The 21,761-nt window shown below is 33.9% G+C and overlaps 1 protein-coding gene across 1 annotated transcript; it reads right to left on the bottom strand.

Annotated features, from left to right (window-relative positions):
* Positions 1 to 610: 610 nt before the first annotated feature.
* On the bottom strand, positions 611 to 20,326 carry LOC115444783 (neogenin). The gene is made up of 15 exons (XM_030170697.2): positions 19,905 to 20,326; positions 8,086 to 8,278; positions 7,618 to 7,721; positions 6,752 to 6,905; positions 6,469 to 6,673; positions 6,206 to 6,389; positions 5,663 to 6,117; positions 5,295 to 5,586; positions 4,926 to 5,041; positions 4,327 to 4,538; positions 3,747 to 3,901; positions 3,061 to 3,192; positions 1,977 to 2,131; positions 1,440 to 1,874; positions 611 to 1,341 (listed from the first exon to the last, which is right to left on the bottom strand). The coding sequence occupies exons 1-15, from the start codon at positions 20,011 to 20,013 to the stop codon at positions 1,300 to 1,302; spliced, it is 2,943 nt and encodes a 980-aa protein (XP_030026557.1). The 5' UTR covers positions 20,014 to 20,326; the 3' UTR covers positions 611 to 1,299.
* Between the last annotated feature and the right edge of the window lie 1,435 nt (positions 20,327 to 21,761).

Raw genomic sequence — 21,761 nt, 5'->3', positions numbered from 1 at the left:
CCTAAAACACGCTGATAAAGGGAACCTCATTTCATGCCGAAAGGTGGCTATAAATGCGGCCGATACGCAACCCAGCCGGAATAAATTGGACTCAACGATTTATTGCCAAATGCTCTTAACCCGTCGTCTTCCACGATCAAAATAATCCTCGGGACTTAAAATTTTTCGTCCCGTTGTTTCGCTGACATTAATGTTACCTCGACCTTACATTTCTCTTATCGAACAATTTTATTGTTTATTGTATTACTATTAATAATGCAAAATACAAAGGACAGATAAGCGGAGAATTTAAGTAATAAGCATAAAATAAATCGTCGTGTAGGCAAGTCTCATTGGTTTACAACAACTTGCGGAGTTTACGACTTTGCAAAGACTTGTAAGCTACAGGTAACGATGCACTTCATTACTAAGTAGTGTATTATTTATGTCGCCTTTTAACTCTGTTTATATCGCTAATATCACCATAAAGTTTGCGGTACATGAAACTGAACAAAGTACATGAAAATAACCGCTAAGAACGATTTAAGAATTCGAAATAGGCAATAAAACGTCAGCAAACAAAGCATATCAGTGTAATCAAAACGAATAAAAGTGAAGCAATAAAACGAAATTTTGATAAAGTTGCTTTATTTGAGATTTTTATATCGGATATAAACACAACGGCTTCTGAAAATATTTCGATGGTAGATAAAATTGTTGCTCAGGCAACTCTTGAATACGTACGTATAAATTACATGGCTGGCTAAATTAGCATATTGTGGGAAAGGATTCAATTCGCATACTTAATTATACTAAGGGTTACATTTACTTCTAATACATGACTTTTAATATAAATATCACAGTCAAAGGTTATACAACTAATATTCTAATAATTCTAACAGTACCTATATGGCAGTGAAACGCGGGCCATTACTTCTAGATTTAACAGTCGTATTATAAACAACCTTGAAATTTGCAGAACTTTACATACAAAAGAGTAAGAAGTTACGAATACAGTATAATCTCTAATGTTAATACCGATGGTAAAGCTAGTCCTATAAGCGGTGACTAGAATATAGATTAGGAATAAATTACGAATAACAATTATCAAATTTCAATATCTACAGGTTCCTAAAACTGTTTAACTACATACACCTAACTTCATTGTTTGACAACAATTTTCTGTTTCTTATCGTTTCGTTAAAGACAATTTCCATCAAAACTACAAACCTACCTGTATCTATAACTTACAGTTAACATTTAAAACGATAGGTATTGATTATTGCTTTGCGTTGAAAACTTAGATGAATATGTTCTAACCTAAGGTTTATCTGAACCGTAGCCTTGTTTGTTTTCCGGACTCTGCAAAAAACAAAAGCAATTAGTTACCAATGTCGCCGCATTTCACGTTGAAAAACACTGATTGTGTGAGGGCGAAATAGTAAACAAGTTCAATTTACCTCATACGGCGGCGGTGGCAGTATATCACACAGATTTATTTGACAGCCCTGCTCCGACCTCGCTACGTTCGAGTGTCTACTCGTCTGAATGGGAATTTTGAAACTGTTCTCCCTTCCTAGCCAGTGCCACTGCGGATAGTCGTACTCTAAATCACTGGCGGCCGGGCACACTTTGCTTTTGTCCTGTCTGCTCCTCGATCCGGATCTGTTGGTATGGCACGACGCACAATCATCCTCTAACACGTTAATCTCATTATGAACGGTCTCGTGCCTCGGTTCTCTATAGTCTTTGGTGGATCTGCTCGAGGTACTATGACAGCAAGTCGAGCATTCACCATTAGAGTACTGAATACTCCCATTACAACTTCTAACAATGCTGTTGTTATGGGATCGTCTTTCTGGACAGTTTCTCAGGTCTCCGATGTCGTTATTGTCCTGCACAGAAAATGTTATTTGAATTTGATACTGGTAATGCAAAACCGAGTAATCTTATCTAATGTCAACAACGGGGTTCTAGTAAAGCTTATCGTTGCATACCTTGAAGTTGAGTTCTGTGTAAATGGCGCTGGAGGCGTACGGTTCGGGCGGCCCGCGGCGTATTCTGTCCACGCTGGATGCGTCTAAAGCCTGGATTGAGTTTTGTGGAAGACTGTATTCTGGTTCTACGCTCATTATGCTTGTTGATTGTCCACCTAAGGATGTCGTTTACATAAGTTTGTTAATATATCTAAGAAATTATCAAGTTTTATAGCCTCGAAAAATCAATCTAAATTCATAAAGGGAATATAAAATCTTATTTCAGTTTCGGATTCTTCATTATCAGACATAATTCATGCTCCAAAAATATTCAACTCAGATCACATATGGGCTTTGAAAAAATGTAAACGTATTAAGTTATATCGTTATCTTCGTTTATCTCCGAAACAACTAGCTCATTAATATATAATTTATGAAGTTCTATAATGTCCATTAAAGCAGATTGTTTTGACAACTTGGTTTGGATATCGCGTTGCGCTGTACCGTGGGAATCGTGTCGCTATGACGACATCAGATTATTTTTGCAGATAAGCTTATTGGTGTATGTTTTCAGGGAGTGGAGTGCTCCCCTCTCTATCCTAATCATGGATACTAATAATAGATAAAAGATCAGTACTAAATATTAAAGGTTACGAGCTCCTAAAACGCTCACCTAAAAGTCTGGTGTGTTTGTATAAGCCTACCCTTGTCATGTAACAAACGTAATGTCAAGTTAAAAAAAAAAACAAATATCTCATTGAAACCATGTCATATAAATTTCCTAACCAAAGAAAGTGTATTTAGTATTTTTATAAGACTACGTAGTTCTAGGTAGATCTAGACAAAAGGCTTACCAATAAACATTTATATTTATATGCTATATAACTTAATATTTAGCTAAATTATTTGACGTTAAGAAGGAAATTTTAAAAAATGAAAATTAAGACTAACACTGGTTGATTTACTTAATAATATCATCAGTGTAAATATTATTTAAACTTACGCGAGAATTATAATTAAATTACTAGACAAGAAAATGGTTTCACTCAGTTTCATAATCTTAGTATGGGTAAATCTTCAAAGTCTCAATAAAAAAAATACTCACCATGCAAAAGACTCTGATGGCAACTGTTCATTTCCAAACTGGTGTCATTCGGTGGGCCGAAAACTGGCCGGTCGCGCAACCAAATTGTATCTTTATTTAACAAGCATTGTTGCGCCGTGACAATCGATTGACCTAAAATATTGGGATCAATGTCTCAATTACGTATTTGTTACGCTTTCATTCATAAAAATGTACATTCGTAAGCATAAATTGTAATGTATCGCATTGTTATCTCTGAATAACGCAATTTGCTTCAGTAGCGATATTTGAATTTAGTTTCGCTAGTCTAGTAGATCTTATCGCTTTGATCTTGGAACAGCAAAATTAAATCGAATGCAAAGTGGAAACTTAGTATAACTGATAAATATTCATTGAAAACTAGACCGCGCGGCAGCAAAAAACTCCTGCTTGGTCGCTACGATACTTGGAAACATTGCAAACAAGAATAACATTGTACAAAGAAATACAATTCTCATTTTATGAATAATCTTAGTCTAAACTTATAGCACATGAAAAAGTCTTTTATGATCAGTTCTGCTTACATATGATTACTTAATTAAGTAGATATGTTTTAAAATAACTATCATTAGAGCATTAAAACTGCTAAATATATATGATATAAAGTGTTATATTCGTAAACATTTTATTACATTTATGCTCATGATTGTACGTTTTAAAAGACGTACCCGTAGACTTCTTTCTTTGTATGTTGTTCCGGCGTTTGATGTAAAAAATGCTAAGGACTCCTATACCGATCATTGATAGTAACGTCAGCCCTAGTACTAGAAGCCAGGTTTCTTGCAGAATGTGCGGAATATTCGAGTCTTTCGGCGGTTCAGTTCTAAAATAGGAAATGTAATGTGAATACATTGTCGGTGTCGCTTTTAACCGCAACTGTGTTTCGCTGAAGGTATAGTATTGTGTTGATCAAGAATAGTATGTTATTATAAGGCAAAGGTGATTGTGGTTATGTTCCCATTTATGCGTTTAAATCTAAGTATATATTTCGTTCTATGTTGGTTCCATTGGGAATATTATGAGTTAGGTGAGTACCTAAATTGTATTCTTATCTACGTTACAATATTTCACTTTTTATCTATAAGTTTACATGAATTCTTGTTGCACGTAATCGGGCAATGACAGTATTGATTTTGCAAACTCGATGGCCTAAGTTATTATTTCAGTACATTTCATAGTACTATTTTTATTTGGACAATCGGACAGTTTTGATATACAGAAATTGTTTTATAATGCCTAATAACTTACTGAACATAGTGTCGCTGAGACTGCGTTGGGAGCATGTGGATCTGCGCGGGCGCACTGAAGGGCCCGTGTCCACGGCGCGTGACGGCTGCTGCGCGCGCGCTGTACCGCCCGCCCGTACGCAGTGCGCTAGCAGTGGCCGCGCGCGTCCGCGGACCCAGTGACATCTGACCTACCACTCGGCCGCCTGTGCTACCGCTCACACGTATTTCTATCTGTTGGGATACATTACAATTAGAGATATATTTATTTTATTTATTATTTTTGTATGTAAAATCTCATATTTACAAAGTAAAGACCTGTCCTAAACGTCCCAATTGGGACAATTTTGAGTTCTAATGGCAATTTTAAACTTTTTAAATATCCCTGCGTAATAATTTCTTTTTTTATAAAATTCGATTCGTTTAACTTTATGAAGGGTGACAGGTAAAAAAAAATTGAAATCTACAAAAGGACTAACTACTCGTAAAACAAGTCAAGTATCTTTAAAAGTTGTTCGTTTCAACAAGATTGCAAATAGAATGCAATTCATTGCTACTTAGTTCAACTGAAATTCCAAGAACAATTTACAAACTAAAACTTTTAAAAGGCATTCAAATTACCAAATATCCAGTAAGTTCCCCGTTCCAGGTACTCGCTGGCGGCGGCTCCCATCGTATCCACGCCGACGTTGCATTTATCACACCAGCAGTCACGCTTTGCGGAGGTGCCAGTGGTACTAAAACAACACAAAAAATAATTTCTGCTAAACCAAATAAACACTTATTCGCAAAGAAATAAAAATGATATTTGCAAAATATAAATTCCAAACCACACAATAGACCTGACATAATTGTCATAATTCTAACCGCAGTAATATTATAAATCTAAGTTCCATTACATTCTTAAGTAATGAGATCAGTATACATATACAAACGGTCGAGTGAATAGTTATATCATTTAACTACAGTGCTATAATTATTTATACTTACTATCTTCTTCAGTGTATCCTAACATCATATTCGATGGTTTACCGAGCAACATTTTGTAGAATGGCATCAAGAATATATCGTATTGTGTATACGCCATCAACCCTGTTAGTATATAACTCGACGATCCACTGTTGTCGACGTTCATGAGAGACCCATTTGAGCACAGAATGGAATCTGAATGAGATGAATTTATTATCGTTGTATCTTCATCTGTTGCATTGCGCCAGTTCAGTGTAGTGCCATTGTACCAGATTTTGACGCCTTCAAGATACTCGTTATAGTCAGTTAACACCTAAAAGAATTAACTTAATTACATTCTGTGTTAAGTTGAACAAAAATCACTAATTGGAAATTAAAGTGACACTAACATCCCAAACAACTTTTAACGACGATGACGACATCGCTTCAATGCGCTTCAAAACTAAAACGTTTTGTTGTAAATACTTTCTGGCTTGAACAAGTTCGTATTCAGTCATATGGACGTCCCGTTCGTAATCAATATTCAATTCGTGACTCGTTGTACGCTCTCTCAATTCATTATTGCCTTTCTTCAATACTGTAAGGTAAGCCTCTTGCATGATGCTTCCAGCTGCGTTGACAGCCGTACAAATTACCCTACCGCTGTGTTCCGCCCTCGCACTGTCCAAGTAAAGTAAACTCGTGTTGCTTTTCGTACATTCAGGGAAAAGCAAGGAATCCTGGTTGCCCTCTAATATCCAAAAAGTGGTCGGCGTTGGCAATCCTTTAGCGTCGCACGGAATAGACACAACATCTCCCTCCCATGCGGTCAAATTGGACGGTATCTGCGTGAAGTGTGGTAAAGCTGAAACAGATGGCCAGTTTAAAATAGAACGGACAGTTGTTAGAATTATTGGTGCAATAAAATCGTTCCAAATAGAGACACTGCTTACAGTAAACGGTGAGCGTTGCGCTGGTGATGCTCGTGCCCGCGTGGCTATCTGCACGGCAGGAATAGACGCCGGCGTCGGTCGCGGACACGTGTTCCAGCCTTAATAGCCCGCGAATTATAGTGGCATGGGAAGGCAACGCTCCGTCTTCTTTGATCCATGATATTTTTACACTTGCATCGTAACTCTAAAAAGAGTTAATAGACGTTAATCTAAATAAACAAAAAGTTAAATTATAGTTCCAATTAGAGGCTGGTGTAAATTACCTGGCAGTTAAATTCTACCGTTTGGCCCAATAGAGCTGTTACATTGTTAGGTTTTACAACAAAATGTGGTCTCCTTATAACTATTAATGACGCCGCTCTTGATTGCCTTTCACCAGCTATATTCCAAGCTACACATCTAAACAAGCCGCTATCTGAGGGTAATGTTTCTAAGATCTTTAGATTGCCTGTATCGGTTATTGTTACTCTGAAAGTAAAAATGAATTATAAGTTTTTTAAACCACAATATCATTGAAATGACTGATTTTGATGTTCACATTCCTACCTTCCATTAACTTCTACGTCATACTTTTCACCATCTTTAAGCCAATGAACCGAAGGATCTGGAACTCCTCTAGGAGGTGAACATTCCAGTAACGCAGGCTCGCCTGCGGAAACCTGCACATCTCTCGGCTCCGCTCTGAATTCGTCCCTAAGAACTAATAATAAATGTGTCATCAAAAACCACTTTAAAAACATATGACTAAGTTTACATTTTGCAAACACTTTAACTCATATTTAGCTAATGTAAATACATTAAATAATTAACACCGTCTAAATGGTAATGATAATAAAATTAATAACATGAGTCTATGAGACACTTAGAGATAAATTAGCTAAACATAGTCACAAGTTGTTTACCAATCGATACTAATGAAGCAAATAAATCAACGTACTGATTAGACTGTTACTAATTCAATAAACACCTTAAATACTTTAAATTAAAACTTATCATTACTAATAATATTAATAGCTAGCTGAAAAAGTTTTTTCGTTATAAAAAGTAGCCTATATCACTCAGGCTTAATCCTATCAGTGACAATTTTCAAAATCGTATTATAGTTCTTGAAATTAACGCGTTCAAACAAATTAACTCCTCAGCTTAAATATTAGTATATATTCACCTTAACGTATTTGAAATATATATTTTAAAAGACAGCCAATAGAACAACATTAAGGTACTAAAATTAATCACCTGCTTAATAGAAAACACAAGTATAATGTCCTTAAAACTAAAACATTTGCACACTACTACATAGAGGCAGTTAATGTTCTAAACAAAGCAAAAACTATTTCTTCATGTCCTCAAATCGCTGCTCCATTTAATGCCTGGTACATAAAATTCCCGAAAAAATATATCTGGGAACTTACCAGCTACGTTTAGGGAGGCGTTGTGGCTAACTGCTTCGCCGGCGATGTTGCGTGCCACGCACCAATAAATCCCTTCGTCGCTGTCTCTTTTCCCCCTATTCACTCTGCAAAACAAATCTTGGCTTTCTTAACTACGAATGATGGATCTGTTTTTAGATTAATTGCTGTATGAATTAGAAATACAAATATTGTGAAAACAATACGGTTGATTAATTGTGGAGTGGTATTTATGTAGCTGCATACATTTTATAGTTGTACGTTGTTTATAAATACATTCTTCATACATTTTGGACCTTATTTACGATGTTACAAAAAGCAACGCCATTAATATTGTTTAAAGAACAATACTATGTGAATAGTTTTTTTTTTTTCTAAAAAATATTCATTAAATCGATTAGATTTTCATTCGATACAAGCTAATCGAGGTAAGTTCTTTTTAAAACATCTTCTTCCAAATAATAAGTTTACCTTAAAAATAACAGCCCGTCTTCTAGCAACACTCTGTGTCCATCTTCAGCTGGTGGCAAGGGAAATCCGTCTTTAAACCACTGCACAAAGGGTTTAGGTCGACCTTCAACCACACATCTCAAGGTGGCCGGCTCGCTGCGGCCCGAGACTGTGTTGGACGGATGCTCTTTGATGCGCGGCGCTCGGTTTTGGGCTGGTAAGAGATATTGGCAATTTAAGTATATTACATTATATTTTTACCTACGGATTTTACATTCTTGAGTATTTAAAGTTATGACTATTGTTCATTTCGTTTGTAACAAGAATGTTAAATAATGAGTTGAAATATTATAGCGATGTCTGTCACGTAAATTGTTAAAATACATTATGATTTCAATAAATGTTCATGCCACTATCTTAAAGACGAAATAGAATTGACACAAACGAAAATAGTAAACCAAGAAAATAATATAATCTTAGTGCTATTCCGAAATCATAAACTACTTGAAGTTATAAATGACATTACTAAAGCGCTAAGAAGAACAACTCAACATTTCTGAATAGAGCTTAAAAGCAATTAAGCAAGTTGGAATAATTCCGACTTTTCAGCGTTGTATGGTTGATAAGCTCTGTCGTAGAAAGTGCAATTTCCAACAGTCACTTTACCATATTAAAACAATAATGCAGAATTTACCATTTCTCGGCAAATTACATTATTATATCTATTACCTAGACAATAGCCTATTTCTATTCATACGATGACGGCATGAGCTTAGACATCACGATTCTACTAATGGAGTGCAAAGTTATTTTTATTACCATAACATTTTAGGTTCAGTTCTTGTAACGCGTTTTTACTTCAATTACATGGGTACATGTCGGGGGTAGAGATTCACAACTATTCTCATTGTGTCCAATCAGTCGTGTAATAAAATCTGTTACAACACTTTTTGCTTCTCTAAGTCGTAACTAAAGTGATTACATCAGTTCCGGTTGAAAAATTAATCGAAGTCCACATTATTCTTCGTTACGAATATGATAAATTTTGAATTTATCGATAGTCATTTTTCAAGCCGCTTTTTATTAAGGCTCGACCTTGAGGCTCCATAACTCACGGTTGTATGGTCCTTGACAAATTACTTTGCATGTTTGTCACGGTCTATTTCACAGATTATAATTTATATTTCTTTATATACATGTTAACTCCAATCAATAAGAAAAGTTGCACAATAGACATACATTTAAATCACTTATGTAATCTTTTTGTGTATACTATATAAAGTTTATTTTTGCTGCTTAACAAATGCATTACGATTAGGTACTAGGATTTACGGTATTTGTGCATTTTTTTATGTGATATCGTAATGCATTGCTATAGAACATTCGCTACAGAAAAATTCAACGTACTCACAAAAAGAACACATAATCTTCTAACTCTTATATAAAAACTACGGAGAAATATACCCATCACTTAATAAATATCCTCCTTCATTCAAAGCAACAACATTTCGTGGCGACTTGGGTGATCCCCACAAATGTTGATAAAAACGTACATGCGCGAGATAACCTCTTTCCTCTGTGGGAAAAAGGACGTGGAGATAAAAGAATAAACAAACTGTGCATAGAAAACAATTTCGTTTTATATGCATTATAAACAACGCCTAATAAAGACCAATATTGACTGTAGTGTTTACAAAGTTATTGATAATGAAGTGCTGGCAGGTCCTCGTAGTAGTATTACAGTTAATATTAATTAAGAAACAGGGGATAAGGGAAACATTTCTTCCTAAATCAAAATTAACAAAACACTGAAATACAAAACAACAAACAAAAAACAACAATACATTGAACACAATACAAAACACAACACTATAGAGTAGTGGCCAATATTTTGAGAGAAGTTTACTACACTTGTGACTGTTTTAGGGATAAATCTCAAAACTCGTATAGGATATTGACGCGGCTTACTTAATTCAGTAACGACCGTATCAATCCGATTTAACGCGCTTGGAAGCACCGACAGATATCACATCGATCGATCTATCCTTGATTCTAATCTTCATTACTCAGGTGCATTGGTCACGCTCTCCTTACTGAGCTCACAAAGTTATTGTTAAGTCAAAATCCTTGGATTTTCAAAACAGCCTAGATCGCCATCTACGCCGTAGTTGTATTACTGTACGACTGCCGTGTTTGAGTTCGTTCTACCAGTCAGATAATATTTATTTTTGTTATTCTATATCCAAAGCAAAGTTGAGTTCATTCTCTCGGTAAGGGTTTTTTTTTTGGTTATTCCGCTCATCTCAAAGTCTAAAATAATTATGATATCAATGAACTCATACCCTTTCACATTGGGACACACACGTGACGAAAAATGATTGCACTAATTAAGCTGCTCTCTTTGGATGTTAAGGATTGTGTGTGTGACATTAATATTTGTATCCCCTATTCCTTATGAATAGCCAAGAAACTCTTTGATGTAGTGACCAGAAGCTCCGATATTTCTTTATAAAGCGTATAATTAATAGGGAACGCGGAAAATAATAGTCAAAGCATAAATGTTTCAACACCTACACGTTATTCACGGGTGTTTAATGAAAACGCGAAGTGCTCATAAAATATTTATATTAAAAAATATCAAAGGGAAGTGTAATAAAACCGTGAAGTTTTAGGTTATGGGAGAATTCTAATTTCACAAGAAATGAGGATTTGTTTGTTTTATTGTAAAATTTTAATGCCTCATCGTAGATCTGTTAAACTATAATAGTTGCGCTAGTGGCCTAACATTGTCTTTTGACAATTTTGTTTTAGGTCGAGTAATAAATATGTGTGTACTTCTTCAATTCCTTTTTTGACATATAACACAACTTTTAAAAGTGTTGGTCTTTAATCAATGTACATATATAATTCAGACAATTGATTTTACAAAATTTAAATGTACTTCGTGCAACACCGACTATTTATATATTTAAGGGCGTAAATAGAACGTTACGTTTAGCTTTAAGATTTACATGACAGTAACTAAATACGTGGGAATAAATAATAAAATAATCCTAGGCCTAAAATATCAGCTGTATACGTAAACTGGTGCAAAAGGACCAACGCATTTCGGCTTTTCTTTTTAAAAAAATATTCCCTTTTTATTTTTGGGGGTCTTTTCTGAAATAAATTTGCTATTACTATGTCGCTGGACCGCAGGAAACACCCAATTATATTATAATTTATTTATGATATATTTCTAAAACGACTATTATAAACAGCTTGAATTTTATCATAATCAAAAACCTGCTTCAGATTAATGTTAAATGCTAGCTTTTAGATATCAGTGTAAACTCATACTATAATTAAACTAGTCTTTTATAGTAGCCCTAGGTAAGCTAAATTGCATTGCCGCCCATCACAGATACTTTTGCTCAAACAAGTTGGATTTTATGAGTGTTCGAGGTTATAGCTTACGGTGTAAAGTTGCACTAATTAGTACAAACCGTGACCTTAAAATGGTTTCTACAAAATTTAATCTAAATCGTTTAATAAATGTAGAGTTGAAGATAAAATATCGTCTCTTAAGTTTCGAATGCACTTTTTGACTATGGTAGATTATTATGATGCCAATGTCCCCTTACCTTATCTCTGTAGGATGCTAATTTTGTTTAATATTAAAAATCTCTCATCTAGGTCTAAAACGTTATGATAAAATGAGGAATAACATTATAGACTTTGCACATCAGAGGCTATCAATTTAATAAGACGTAGATTACGTATAGTCTTCTATTGGATCCTAAATAAAAGACATCGAACTATATCATGGTACTGAACGGTAATTGCCAATGAATATTTTTATTAATAGCAACACATGAATTACTTTAATGTTCTCATGCAATTACTTCTATGAAATAAAACAGTCGCGGTCAAACGCATATTCACACGCGACGATCATATTTTATCTCTTGTTTGTAAAATAATTGGCTTTCTAACATATGGTTATGGTTAATTTTTCGTTTTATATTATTTTGTATCGCGAGAATATATGAATATGTAATTATAGCAGATGGAGTCATTGACGTGCGAGAATCGTGGAAATAGGAAAAGCAAAACCCGTCTATCTCTCACAAAAATATGAGACGTAATATTATTTATGTATAAGGTTTTACTCGTGGCTTCATTCGTGTGAAACCTCTCCAGTTAAAAGGTCCCATCAAGTAGTTTTCAAGGATAAAGATAGCCTATGATAAACCATGGTCATACTACGCCAACTTATATATACATAACTTATATATATATAAAAGTATGGAACATATAATATATATTATATGTTCAAATATATATTATATGTTCCATACTTTTATTTAATTCAGATATTGGTAACATAATTATGTGTGTATTTTTTGTGAATTATAGCTTGCTTTAGCGGTGTAGGAAAATATCGTGAGGAAACCTGCATATCTTAGAATTTTTGGGGATGTGCAAAATCTACCAATCCGCACTAGGCCACCCTGGTGGACTAAGGCTTAATTCCTCTCAGTAGTAGAGGAGGCCCTTGCCCGTTAGTGGGACAGTATATAATACACGGCTAACATTATATTACCATTACATATATTATAGCAAGGGAACAAGGAGTGTACTTGTGTATTGCGCACACACTTGTGCACTATAATATCTCCTGCGTACCTGGCTGATCTCTGTTGAGATGGGTCGCCGTGGCCGAAAATTCAGCTAGGAGCATTCATTCATGTTCACCATTCATCAGTACTGGGTACCCTGGGTAGAGAAACGACCGGTGCTGCGAGTGCAGATAGGTGGTAGCTACAATCCACATATTACTATCTATCAGAAGTCTAGTTGATTTCCCAAATAATATAAGTTGAATATAAATGATTTTAAGAAATGTTTGTGAGTTTGTAGGTTTGTAAGGGCTAATCTCTGGAACTACTGAACCTATTTTAAAAATTCTTTTACTAATAAAAACTTACATTACTATTGAGTGCTATAGGCTGCTTTTATCCCGAGAAAACATTTTGGCGCGTGCGGGGCCGCAGGCAAGAGTTAGTCTTATATAATTTCATAGATGAGAGTTCTCGTTCTGTATAATATTAGATATCCTTAATGCTGATACGTAGATAGTAGGTTCTTGTAGAAAAAAAATTGTATTAGTCATAAAAACTATGTAACAATAGCGACATAGTATTGCACACCGGTACGTATCCCAGTAGAATCCATAGCACAAATGAATTTTTAATAATCACCTGTATTCTACGATAAACTTTTATATTTCAATCTAAATACCAAAACATCTTCAAAAACGTTTGCAAAAAATAATAACTATGAGACTGTTTTCCTTTTAACTATTACACAAATATTAGGTTCATAAACCTTACAAAGCAAAGGAAACAAGTTTACAATTAATATTTATAAGTTTGATACGCCAAACGTTCCTTTACGAGGGCTTATTCATGTATCACAAAAAGTCTAATAAAAAGGTATATCTCAATAGCCGCTGTCCGTTTGTCCGTGCCGCTAGATAGACAGACAGATAACCCGACAAGAGCTATTGTTATAATTGTGATTTATTTTTTAGTTTTGTTTGCAGACGTCTCGGTAGTTGTCCTTTATACTTGTCACTGTCACAGATACAGATATCACGACGCTGTCCATTTGCCGCTGTAGGCGTAAACAAAGCGATGTTATTGATAATTGGAAGAGGTTCCATGTTTAGTTTTTTAGATGTATCGTTTAAATTTTAAAAATATAGCAGAGCTTCCCGAAAAAAAAAATCCATGTTTAATGTATAATGAATAAGTTTTTTCAGGATAAATATTTCCCCGGGATAGAAAGTTGCCTCAGGAATAATGTAGCTACATATTAGTGAAAACATCTTAGAAATCGGTTTAGTAGTTCCTGAGATCTGTGCGTTTAAACAAGTTAACATATTAGCTTTATATATTGGTCTAGATTTTGGTTATTTCGATAATAATATATATAACGGTTTTATATAATATTATAAATTTCTTTTTAAATATAGCAATAATCACAATTTTACAATAACAACTGTTTTATGAATTTAAACTAGTCACTTCCTTCCGAACTGAGCGGTGAATAAAAAAATATGAATTATTGATATTGTATAACCTTTTAGTGACGACGCATTGGAATGGCGTCTGATAACTTTTTTTATTCGAAAATAGCTACAACTTTACCGGAATTGACATTTGTTCCTTATATGGGAGAAGCTCGTCGACTTACTTCCACGTTATGGCATGATACTAACTTATTTTCAAAAATCTTTTGTTGTAAGTCAAATAGTCTCGTTTGTCTATTCCTCACATTTATTGTTTGTATATTAGACTTAAATATGTATCTACTTCTATTTTTTTATGTCGTCAACGTACTATACAAAAACTTAGCTTGAAACAAAATCACCTATATAGATACTCTACTCTCTATATATACCTATACGATCATTGAAGTACATAATATGTTCTATAGACACGAACGTCTATGTAAACTATTTATCCAAAATCTGAACTAAAATGGCAACCAAAACTTTACTGTTATAACCTATTTATTCACTTGAACAAAAAATAATTTTACTTATTTGACAAATATTTTTTATTCACATCCAGGTTTACACTTTGATTCGAATTCTTATATTATGAGCGCCATTCCGTACATAATCACACGCTGTCAATGTTGAAATCATACTAAAGTCAGGTGTACGGATTGCAGTACAGTTGAGTCTAACACAATAAGTGTTCGGAACGCCAGATCTAGTACGTAGTACATATATATCGATGTATACGATACTTTAACTACACTGACGCAATCTCAAAATAATTATATTAAATCACAGATTATCTAGATTTACAATCTGTCTACTTAACAGATTAAATAACAGTAGCCATAAGGCTACAGTACAGGCTTGTATAAACAATTAACCAATACCTGTAAACCTTGCTCCGGTAATTTATAACTTAGCAACGAGTAAATCAATGAGGTTTTTATACACTGCAATTTCATTATTGTATGTTAAGTCTTATTTTATAATCTAAATCCAACTATTATAATTAATGGTAAAGGGAATCAAGTTGAAAATGCTATATTAAAGCATTTTTATAGGAATTTGAAAGGCACATGTAATGATTTTTTAACTCCTTTAAAATTTTAGAATTTCAATGGTATATTTAAGGTTGAAATAGCATTTCTATGTGTTAATTATATTAGTATAGATGGAGAAAGAAGGTTGAACAGGTAAAACCCTAGTCATGCCAATAGCCATATTAACTGATGTCGGTCTGAAATCCGAGTATAAACAAGGACGTATTAAGGCTAAAATTCTTTAAAAAAAGTTGCTTACCAACAAATGACTTTAACGGCATAAATTGTGTTCCTCTTTGTGGTTACCAAACTATTTATGTAAGGAAGAAAATGCTTTTTAATTTAATGATAAGGGAATTAGATGCATATAATATTATAAATAAATTATAAATGCGGAAGCAACTGATTGTTACATTTTCTCGGCCTAACCACTAAAACGACTTCGATGAAATTTCGTATGGAGATAGTCCTACAGAAATTACACGGACTTTGGTCCGGGAAAAACAATACCACGCGGGAGGAACCACGAGGAAAAGCTAGTTAAGAATAAGGTGTTAATACCAATGGACACTCAAACACTTCACCTCTTTCTAATGTCTACTCCTTCAAGACTATCTTTTACATACTACATTTACAGGAGGTAGAGACCACTATGCATCAAGTAACCTATTTACACGCTTCCCAGCCTATTCTATACTAGTTATACAGTTAACTCGTCGTGACATCCTTATCCAAACGCAGGAGTAGTCGTTAGTCACACTAAATGAAAGCAAAAACAAAGTGTCACAGAAACGGTACGTTGTATTACACTAATGTTGGACCTATGTTGATTATGCTAATGTTAAACATAAACTAGCCCTACACCTAATTTGTGTGAATATAACTGCGTCTAGATATGAGATGTCGAACCTAGAGGGGTTAGATAATGGTACCTACTATTCCCGTCTAGTTCAGAGTATTATGATAGAAATAAAGGTTATTGTGAAATGAAACATAAATTGTAAAGCTGAACAACGTGTAGGTAATTTTTAAGTATATGTCGAACACAGCTTTACCAATTTTTATCTCCTTTTAATGGTCACCATCAATGTAACGCAAGTATTTGTCAAAGAATTTTATGACAGCGTTTTTCTACGATGCCTATGCCGAACGTTTCTTCGTCGATATTAAAATGTGACGGATTTTATAAATTTTCTATGAATTCCACATTCTGCCGACTGGCTTATGTTCGGTGATACATTCGGAATTTCAACGTACCAATTTTTGTTCACAACTTTTTCGCACACTGCCAGTAGTGGAAAGTGCACTCTAAAACCATATTTTCTCGTTTTTCCTGTCAGTCTGTGCACGTCGCAAAATGTGCACGAATTTTGATGGATTTTTTATTTCGCGATTTTTATGGTCGTGTCTAAAAAATTTGTAACATGCCGTTATTGCAAAAGTTTTGGACAAAAATGGTTTCATTATGCACTGCAAATATTTTCGGGTATTATACCAACAAACGTTAGATTAGTTCTTGACTGCTTTGTCTACAATCTACATTAGCTTAATATTGTTTTAAAACGAGTTGATGATGTGTGTAAAATGTAACACTCAAAAGGTCTAGATAACTAAATGGTAATTGAAACCCTCTTGCATGACGGTCTAGAACAATTTTAAATAAATTTACGTATTTTTACATATTCATAACATGGATAAACTAATATAACGTACAAGTACAAATAGGTATTTATTATGCCTTTCAAAACAATACACCCTCGCAGTATATAGAAATACCTCATTAGCCAATATCAGGTATTACATAATATATTTCTTCGCTACATTGTATTACGTGAGACGTGAAATTAAGCCGCTAATTGAACGGCAATAAAGCTATAACTAGGGACTAATGACCACCGGTAAAGCCGATTAGTACATTCGCCGAGTAATCCGACCCTAGAGATGACCCGGAGTTTCGTAAGATTTGTTACACTAATTCTTGTTCAGAATGTTCGAATGATGCGGGATTTCTGGGAAAGGTTTTTATTTTCTTAGACTCCGAAAAGTTAGAGAAAATGTATTTTTTATTATTAGTACGTATGAAGCTAAATTTTAATACATTTAGACGACGATTGTACACTTAGTTTATTTAAAGATACCTAATTTAATACTTAGTGTAATACGAGGATAATATATGTTTGTAGTACCTGTATATTAGTGTGGTTTTCTTGTTATTAAATATTAAAATTATCAGTTCGTAGAGCATTCTATGGTTAAGTCAAATATAACTTGCGAAAATAAGTCATAAATACAGTTATACATGTATGGCTTAAATTTTTTTGTCATTTTATATTTTTTTTATTTCATTTTAACTCTTATGCTGTTATAGATATTTGAAATCATCATAAACATAAAGAAAAATATGCTACAGCACGGATTCCTTTGTAGCGGGAAAGCTTTTTCACGCAAGCAAAGCCGCGAGCAATACCTAATGTAAAATATTTTAAATAAGGATCTTGCTTTTCATGACCACAATCACGCCATTACGAAACTAAAATTATGCTGATGTGAAAAACGCAGTAGCGGGTACTACATTTTATTGCAAAGCTCTGGGTAGTGTCGCTACTTTTTATAAATAGGCGTGGCACTTATCATGCGGCCTGGTTGTCTTGTTATTCAATTATAATAAAACACAAGGTTTTGCTCATGACTACGGCTGTATGACAATATTTATTAGTATAAAAATCTTTCTATTTAGTATTAGTTACTTATAAGTAATTATGTGAATACAAGATATGTATGTTCCGAATTCATCCAAGAGCGTTCAGCGATTTTTGCGTTTACTTCAAAGAAACATGCAAATATCATCACGAAGTATCGCTTTTATATTAGTTTCACTCAACTGAACTAATAATATTTTAACAAAAAAAGGCTATAAAAAGTAGAGCGAATTAAAACAAATTCAACAAAAAAATATATAACAAATTTCTCCACATGCAACGCTAAAATTCACCGTGACACCCACGCAACAGAATTCAAGTTTAACTGGCATCCATCAGTCACATGTGCACCAATAACTAAGTCATTGGCTTTACTGCGACATCTTCAGGCCGATAAATACCACGCCCAAGATAAAAAAAAAACAGTACGCGCACTCGAGGTCAATGATTCATTAAACTCTAGATACTGTTGAAACTAAGTTCTGAAACTTAGTTGTAAGTTTACGTTCTAGTCTCCCATACTTTGGTTAAAGGTAATGGCGATCGATAAACGAAGTAATTAGAAAGTTTGTCGATAATAATTTAGAATTAAATGCTTGTATTCCGAGGTATCTAAAACCAAGATATATAAATTGCTGTTATTACTAAATCTAGTCAGTTGCTATGCAAAATTTTAATTATTAAATATGAATGCTAAAAGTCAATCAACCTAAAAGATATCGTGGGCGATACTTATACAATTAAAAAGAAAAAAGCAGCTCTAGAATTCGAGAATGTAGAGACCAATAAAAAATATATATATTAAACATTTCAAAACTCACTTCATTGTTTAGAAATAATTTTTGTAATACTATATGTGAGAAAGCTTGAGATTTTCAGGAACCGTTAAAAGAAAGAGGTCCAAGTATGCCTTACAGAAAATACTACTATGTCCTGAATCTACATACGTATAGGATTTTTCCCCAGGAAACGACATAGTGGAACATTTGTTCTGGAAAAGGTGTTTGAGGTAAACGGAGCCGCGAGCAAATCTAGTGTAATTTTTGACATTTTAATGAAAGCTAAATAAAATTACTGATAATATAACACTTATTATAATAATAATTAGTGTTATATTATCGTAGTTTATGTCAGTAAGTGATAGGAATAATACATAATGCCCGTTGTCACCAACTTTACTTATCTAAAGTCGACCGCAATGGTCCAACATATATTAGAAATTCAACGTCTGCTTAATATTACATTGCAACTTGGAATTTATTTACCCGCAAAATCATTTTTTTACTAATTTTGCACTTAGTTCTAAAGGAATTAATTTGGGCATATTCATGGCTACTATACCCGAAGGGGTAGGCAGTGAAGCAACTTATACATTACTGAATACTAATCTAAACTAGACAAGACTACTAATATCAGTACATATATAAAAAATACTAAACATAATTTTTATGTAACATGGTTTAATTGATCAGAAACAGACACTACGCAACATAATCAATCAAAACGATAAAATACAACAGATCAAAGACCCACAGCTAAAATAGTCACAATAAAACTGAGAATAAACCAATTATCAAAATTTCACAACCAAATGAATCTCGTTCGGCGACGCTATCCATTCGGCCTTTAAAAGCGAAATACAAAAAAGTTACGAAAACAATTGATAACTTTAAGTAATTTAACGCTCCCGGCTAAAGTTAATTAACCTTTTAAAAGTTCCATTGTTTTGTGAATACGGTAACCTCCACAGACTACCATTTTGTTAATTGGTTCGCCGCTACTTTAATTACCTGATATGGTAACGATCTGATAAAACATATCCGTATGTACGATGTTAAAAATAGATAACTAATGGAGCGATACCTACAATGAAATTTTTTTAAACAGTTCAGGACATGCTTCTAAAATAGTTTAAGCAAAAAGTTTTTAATAACTCTATACAATTCCATTTACGGCAACAAAACAAAACTTATAACTCAAAAATAACAGAAAATGTAAACGTTTATTAAAGCAATAAGTAGTTTTTAAATCTAATAAAAAAATATTTACCATTAGTTCCATTCAGTCCAATAAGAAGTAAATGCACAAATACAAGTAACACAAATTGGTTCCTTCCATTCACGGTGTTATCGCACTCATTAACACCAGCATCCACCATACTGCCACGGAATTATGTACAATTTTCACACCATCGATAATTTACATGTTTACCATTACACTATATACAATCCACTAGGTTGCACTACAATATTAATCTATATTCCAAAATCGAATAGTCATAATAGAATTCGTTACAAAAATGTTATTAGAATTCCAAATTCAAAATTTCAACGTGTAATTCGAATATTCATTCTAGAATTCGAATTTTAAAAGTTCGGCAAACATCGAGTTCGAGTCCCGCTTCGCCAAAGCTCGTAGATGACACGACCAGCCGGGCTCGAGTCGTGCGTCGTACTATCGCTCCCTCCCTCATCTTTGTTTACTCTATCCCAAATGGGGGGATAGAGGCGCCTTTACAAACTCAGCTTACGTATCTATTATGGTATAATAAGTCATTATGACCTAATTCAGTTATGTCGTTGCTTATCAAGAATTATTCTGTTTTAAGTTTACGCAAACGCTGCGTTTCGCGCGCTGTGCTATGATAAATGGTTTGTTAAGAGGTCATTGCCCACAGTTTATGCTCGAAGAATACATTAAAAACTAGCTTCAACAGATGTATAAGGGTATTGGAATGAGTTACGTGAATGAATATTTATTAAAACTATAAACAGACATTCAGTAATTAGAGTCAGACAGTTTTTGCTCCACCGTCCAGTTTGGACATCTAGGTTTTATCTGTGCCTTTAAGCTCATGATATTTTTAATGAGTACAATAGTAAATAATGAACATCTCAGAATCCCAGAGCATTATTTCGCGCAGAGAATAAACGTCGCTTTCGCAGACCAGATAGTCGCAAAAATTAAGTTGCGTCAATGATTTTTGATAAGAGAAGTAAGTAACATAATATATCAAATATTTTTTGCAATTCATGTTTTATTATGTATATACAATTGTATTACATAATTATGTAATTTAACTCGTAGTTAACTGAAAATTTTCATATCTAAAATACCTAACGCTATTATAAAACGATTCTACATTCTTATAAAGTAAAAAAGGTTCCGTTTACGAACCAAATTAGGTATTCGTATTTGTGACTAGTTCTCTACTTCAAACATCCTTAACTCCGCCAAGGAAACGTAATGAATAGGTTTTGTACACAAAAAGTTCCAGAACTTTGTTAATAAATGTACGCAGTTACTCAAGTCTCGAAATCCCATCTCAAGTTTTTGTCCAAACATCCCCTACTATCCGAAAAAAAATCAAAAGTTAGTACAAAAAGGAGAGGAAATAAAATACGGCTTATTTCATTTGACGCATTTGTCGAGTTAGCGCATGCGCACCGGGCGGCCGCCGACAAAGGATCCGGCATAGACCATGAAATGTGTTAGAGATAGCTTACACGTGTTTCTTGCACAATAAAATTATGTGTTACTCAGATAGTGGACAAATTTACAAGTTAAACAAGTTTTTGTACTCGCGAGTTTTATCTATATGGACTAAGATTATATTTCTGTTTTTGTTGGTAAATTATTGGATTGAACCTGAGATTTATTATTTGAGAATCAGAAATAACCCAACTATCACTAGATATTATGCTTATCTAATGGCAATATTTGACTTTCCATTGGTTCGATGATCTGACTTGAGTAACTTTTACATAATAAAAAATAAAAATGAACGCGCTTGTGTAGGCATTAACATATTACGCAATAGAACTCACAAAAGCTGTGTCATTTCTATAGCGGTTCTGCATAAGTTTCTCTCAAATAAAAAACGTTCTAATTTCAAACCGGTCGCCC

The sequence above is a fragment of the Manduca sexta genome, chromosome 21 (genome assembly GCF_014839805.1).
Source record: "Manduca sexta isolate Smith_Timp_Sample1 chromosome 21, JHU_Msex_v1.0, whole genome shotgun sequence".
Classification (NCBI taxonomy): Eukaryota; Metazoa; Arthropoda; class Insecta; order Lepidoptera; family Sphingidae; genus Manduca; species Manduca sexta.
Note: the sequence above shows the minus strand (reverse complement) of the source record. Positions and strands in the feature narration are given on the sequence as shown.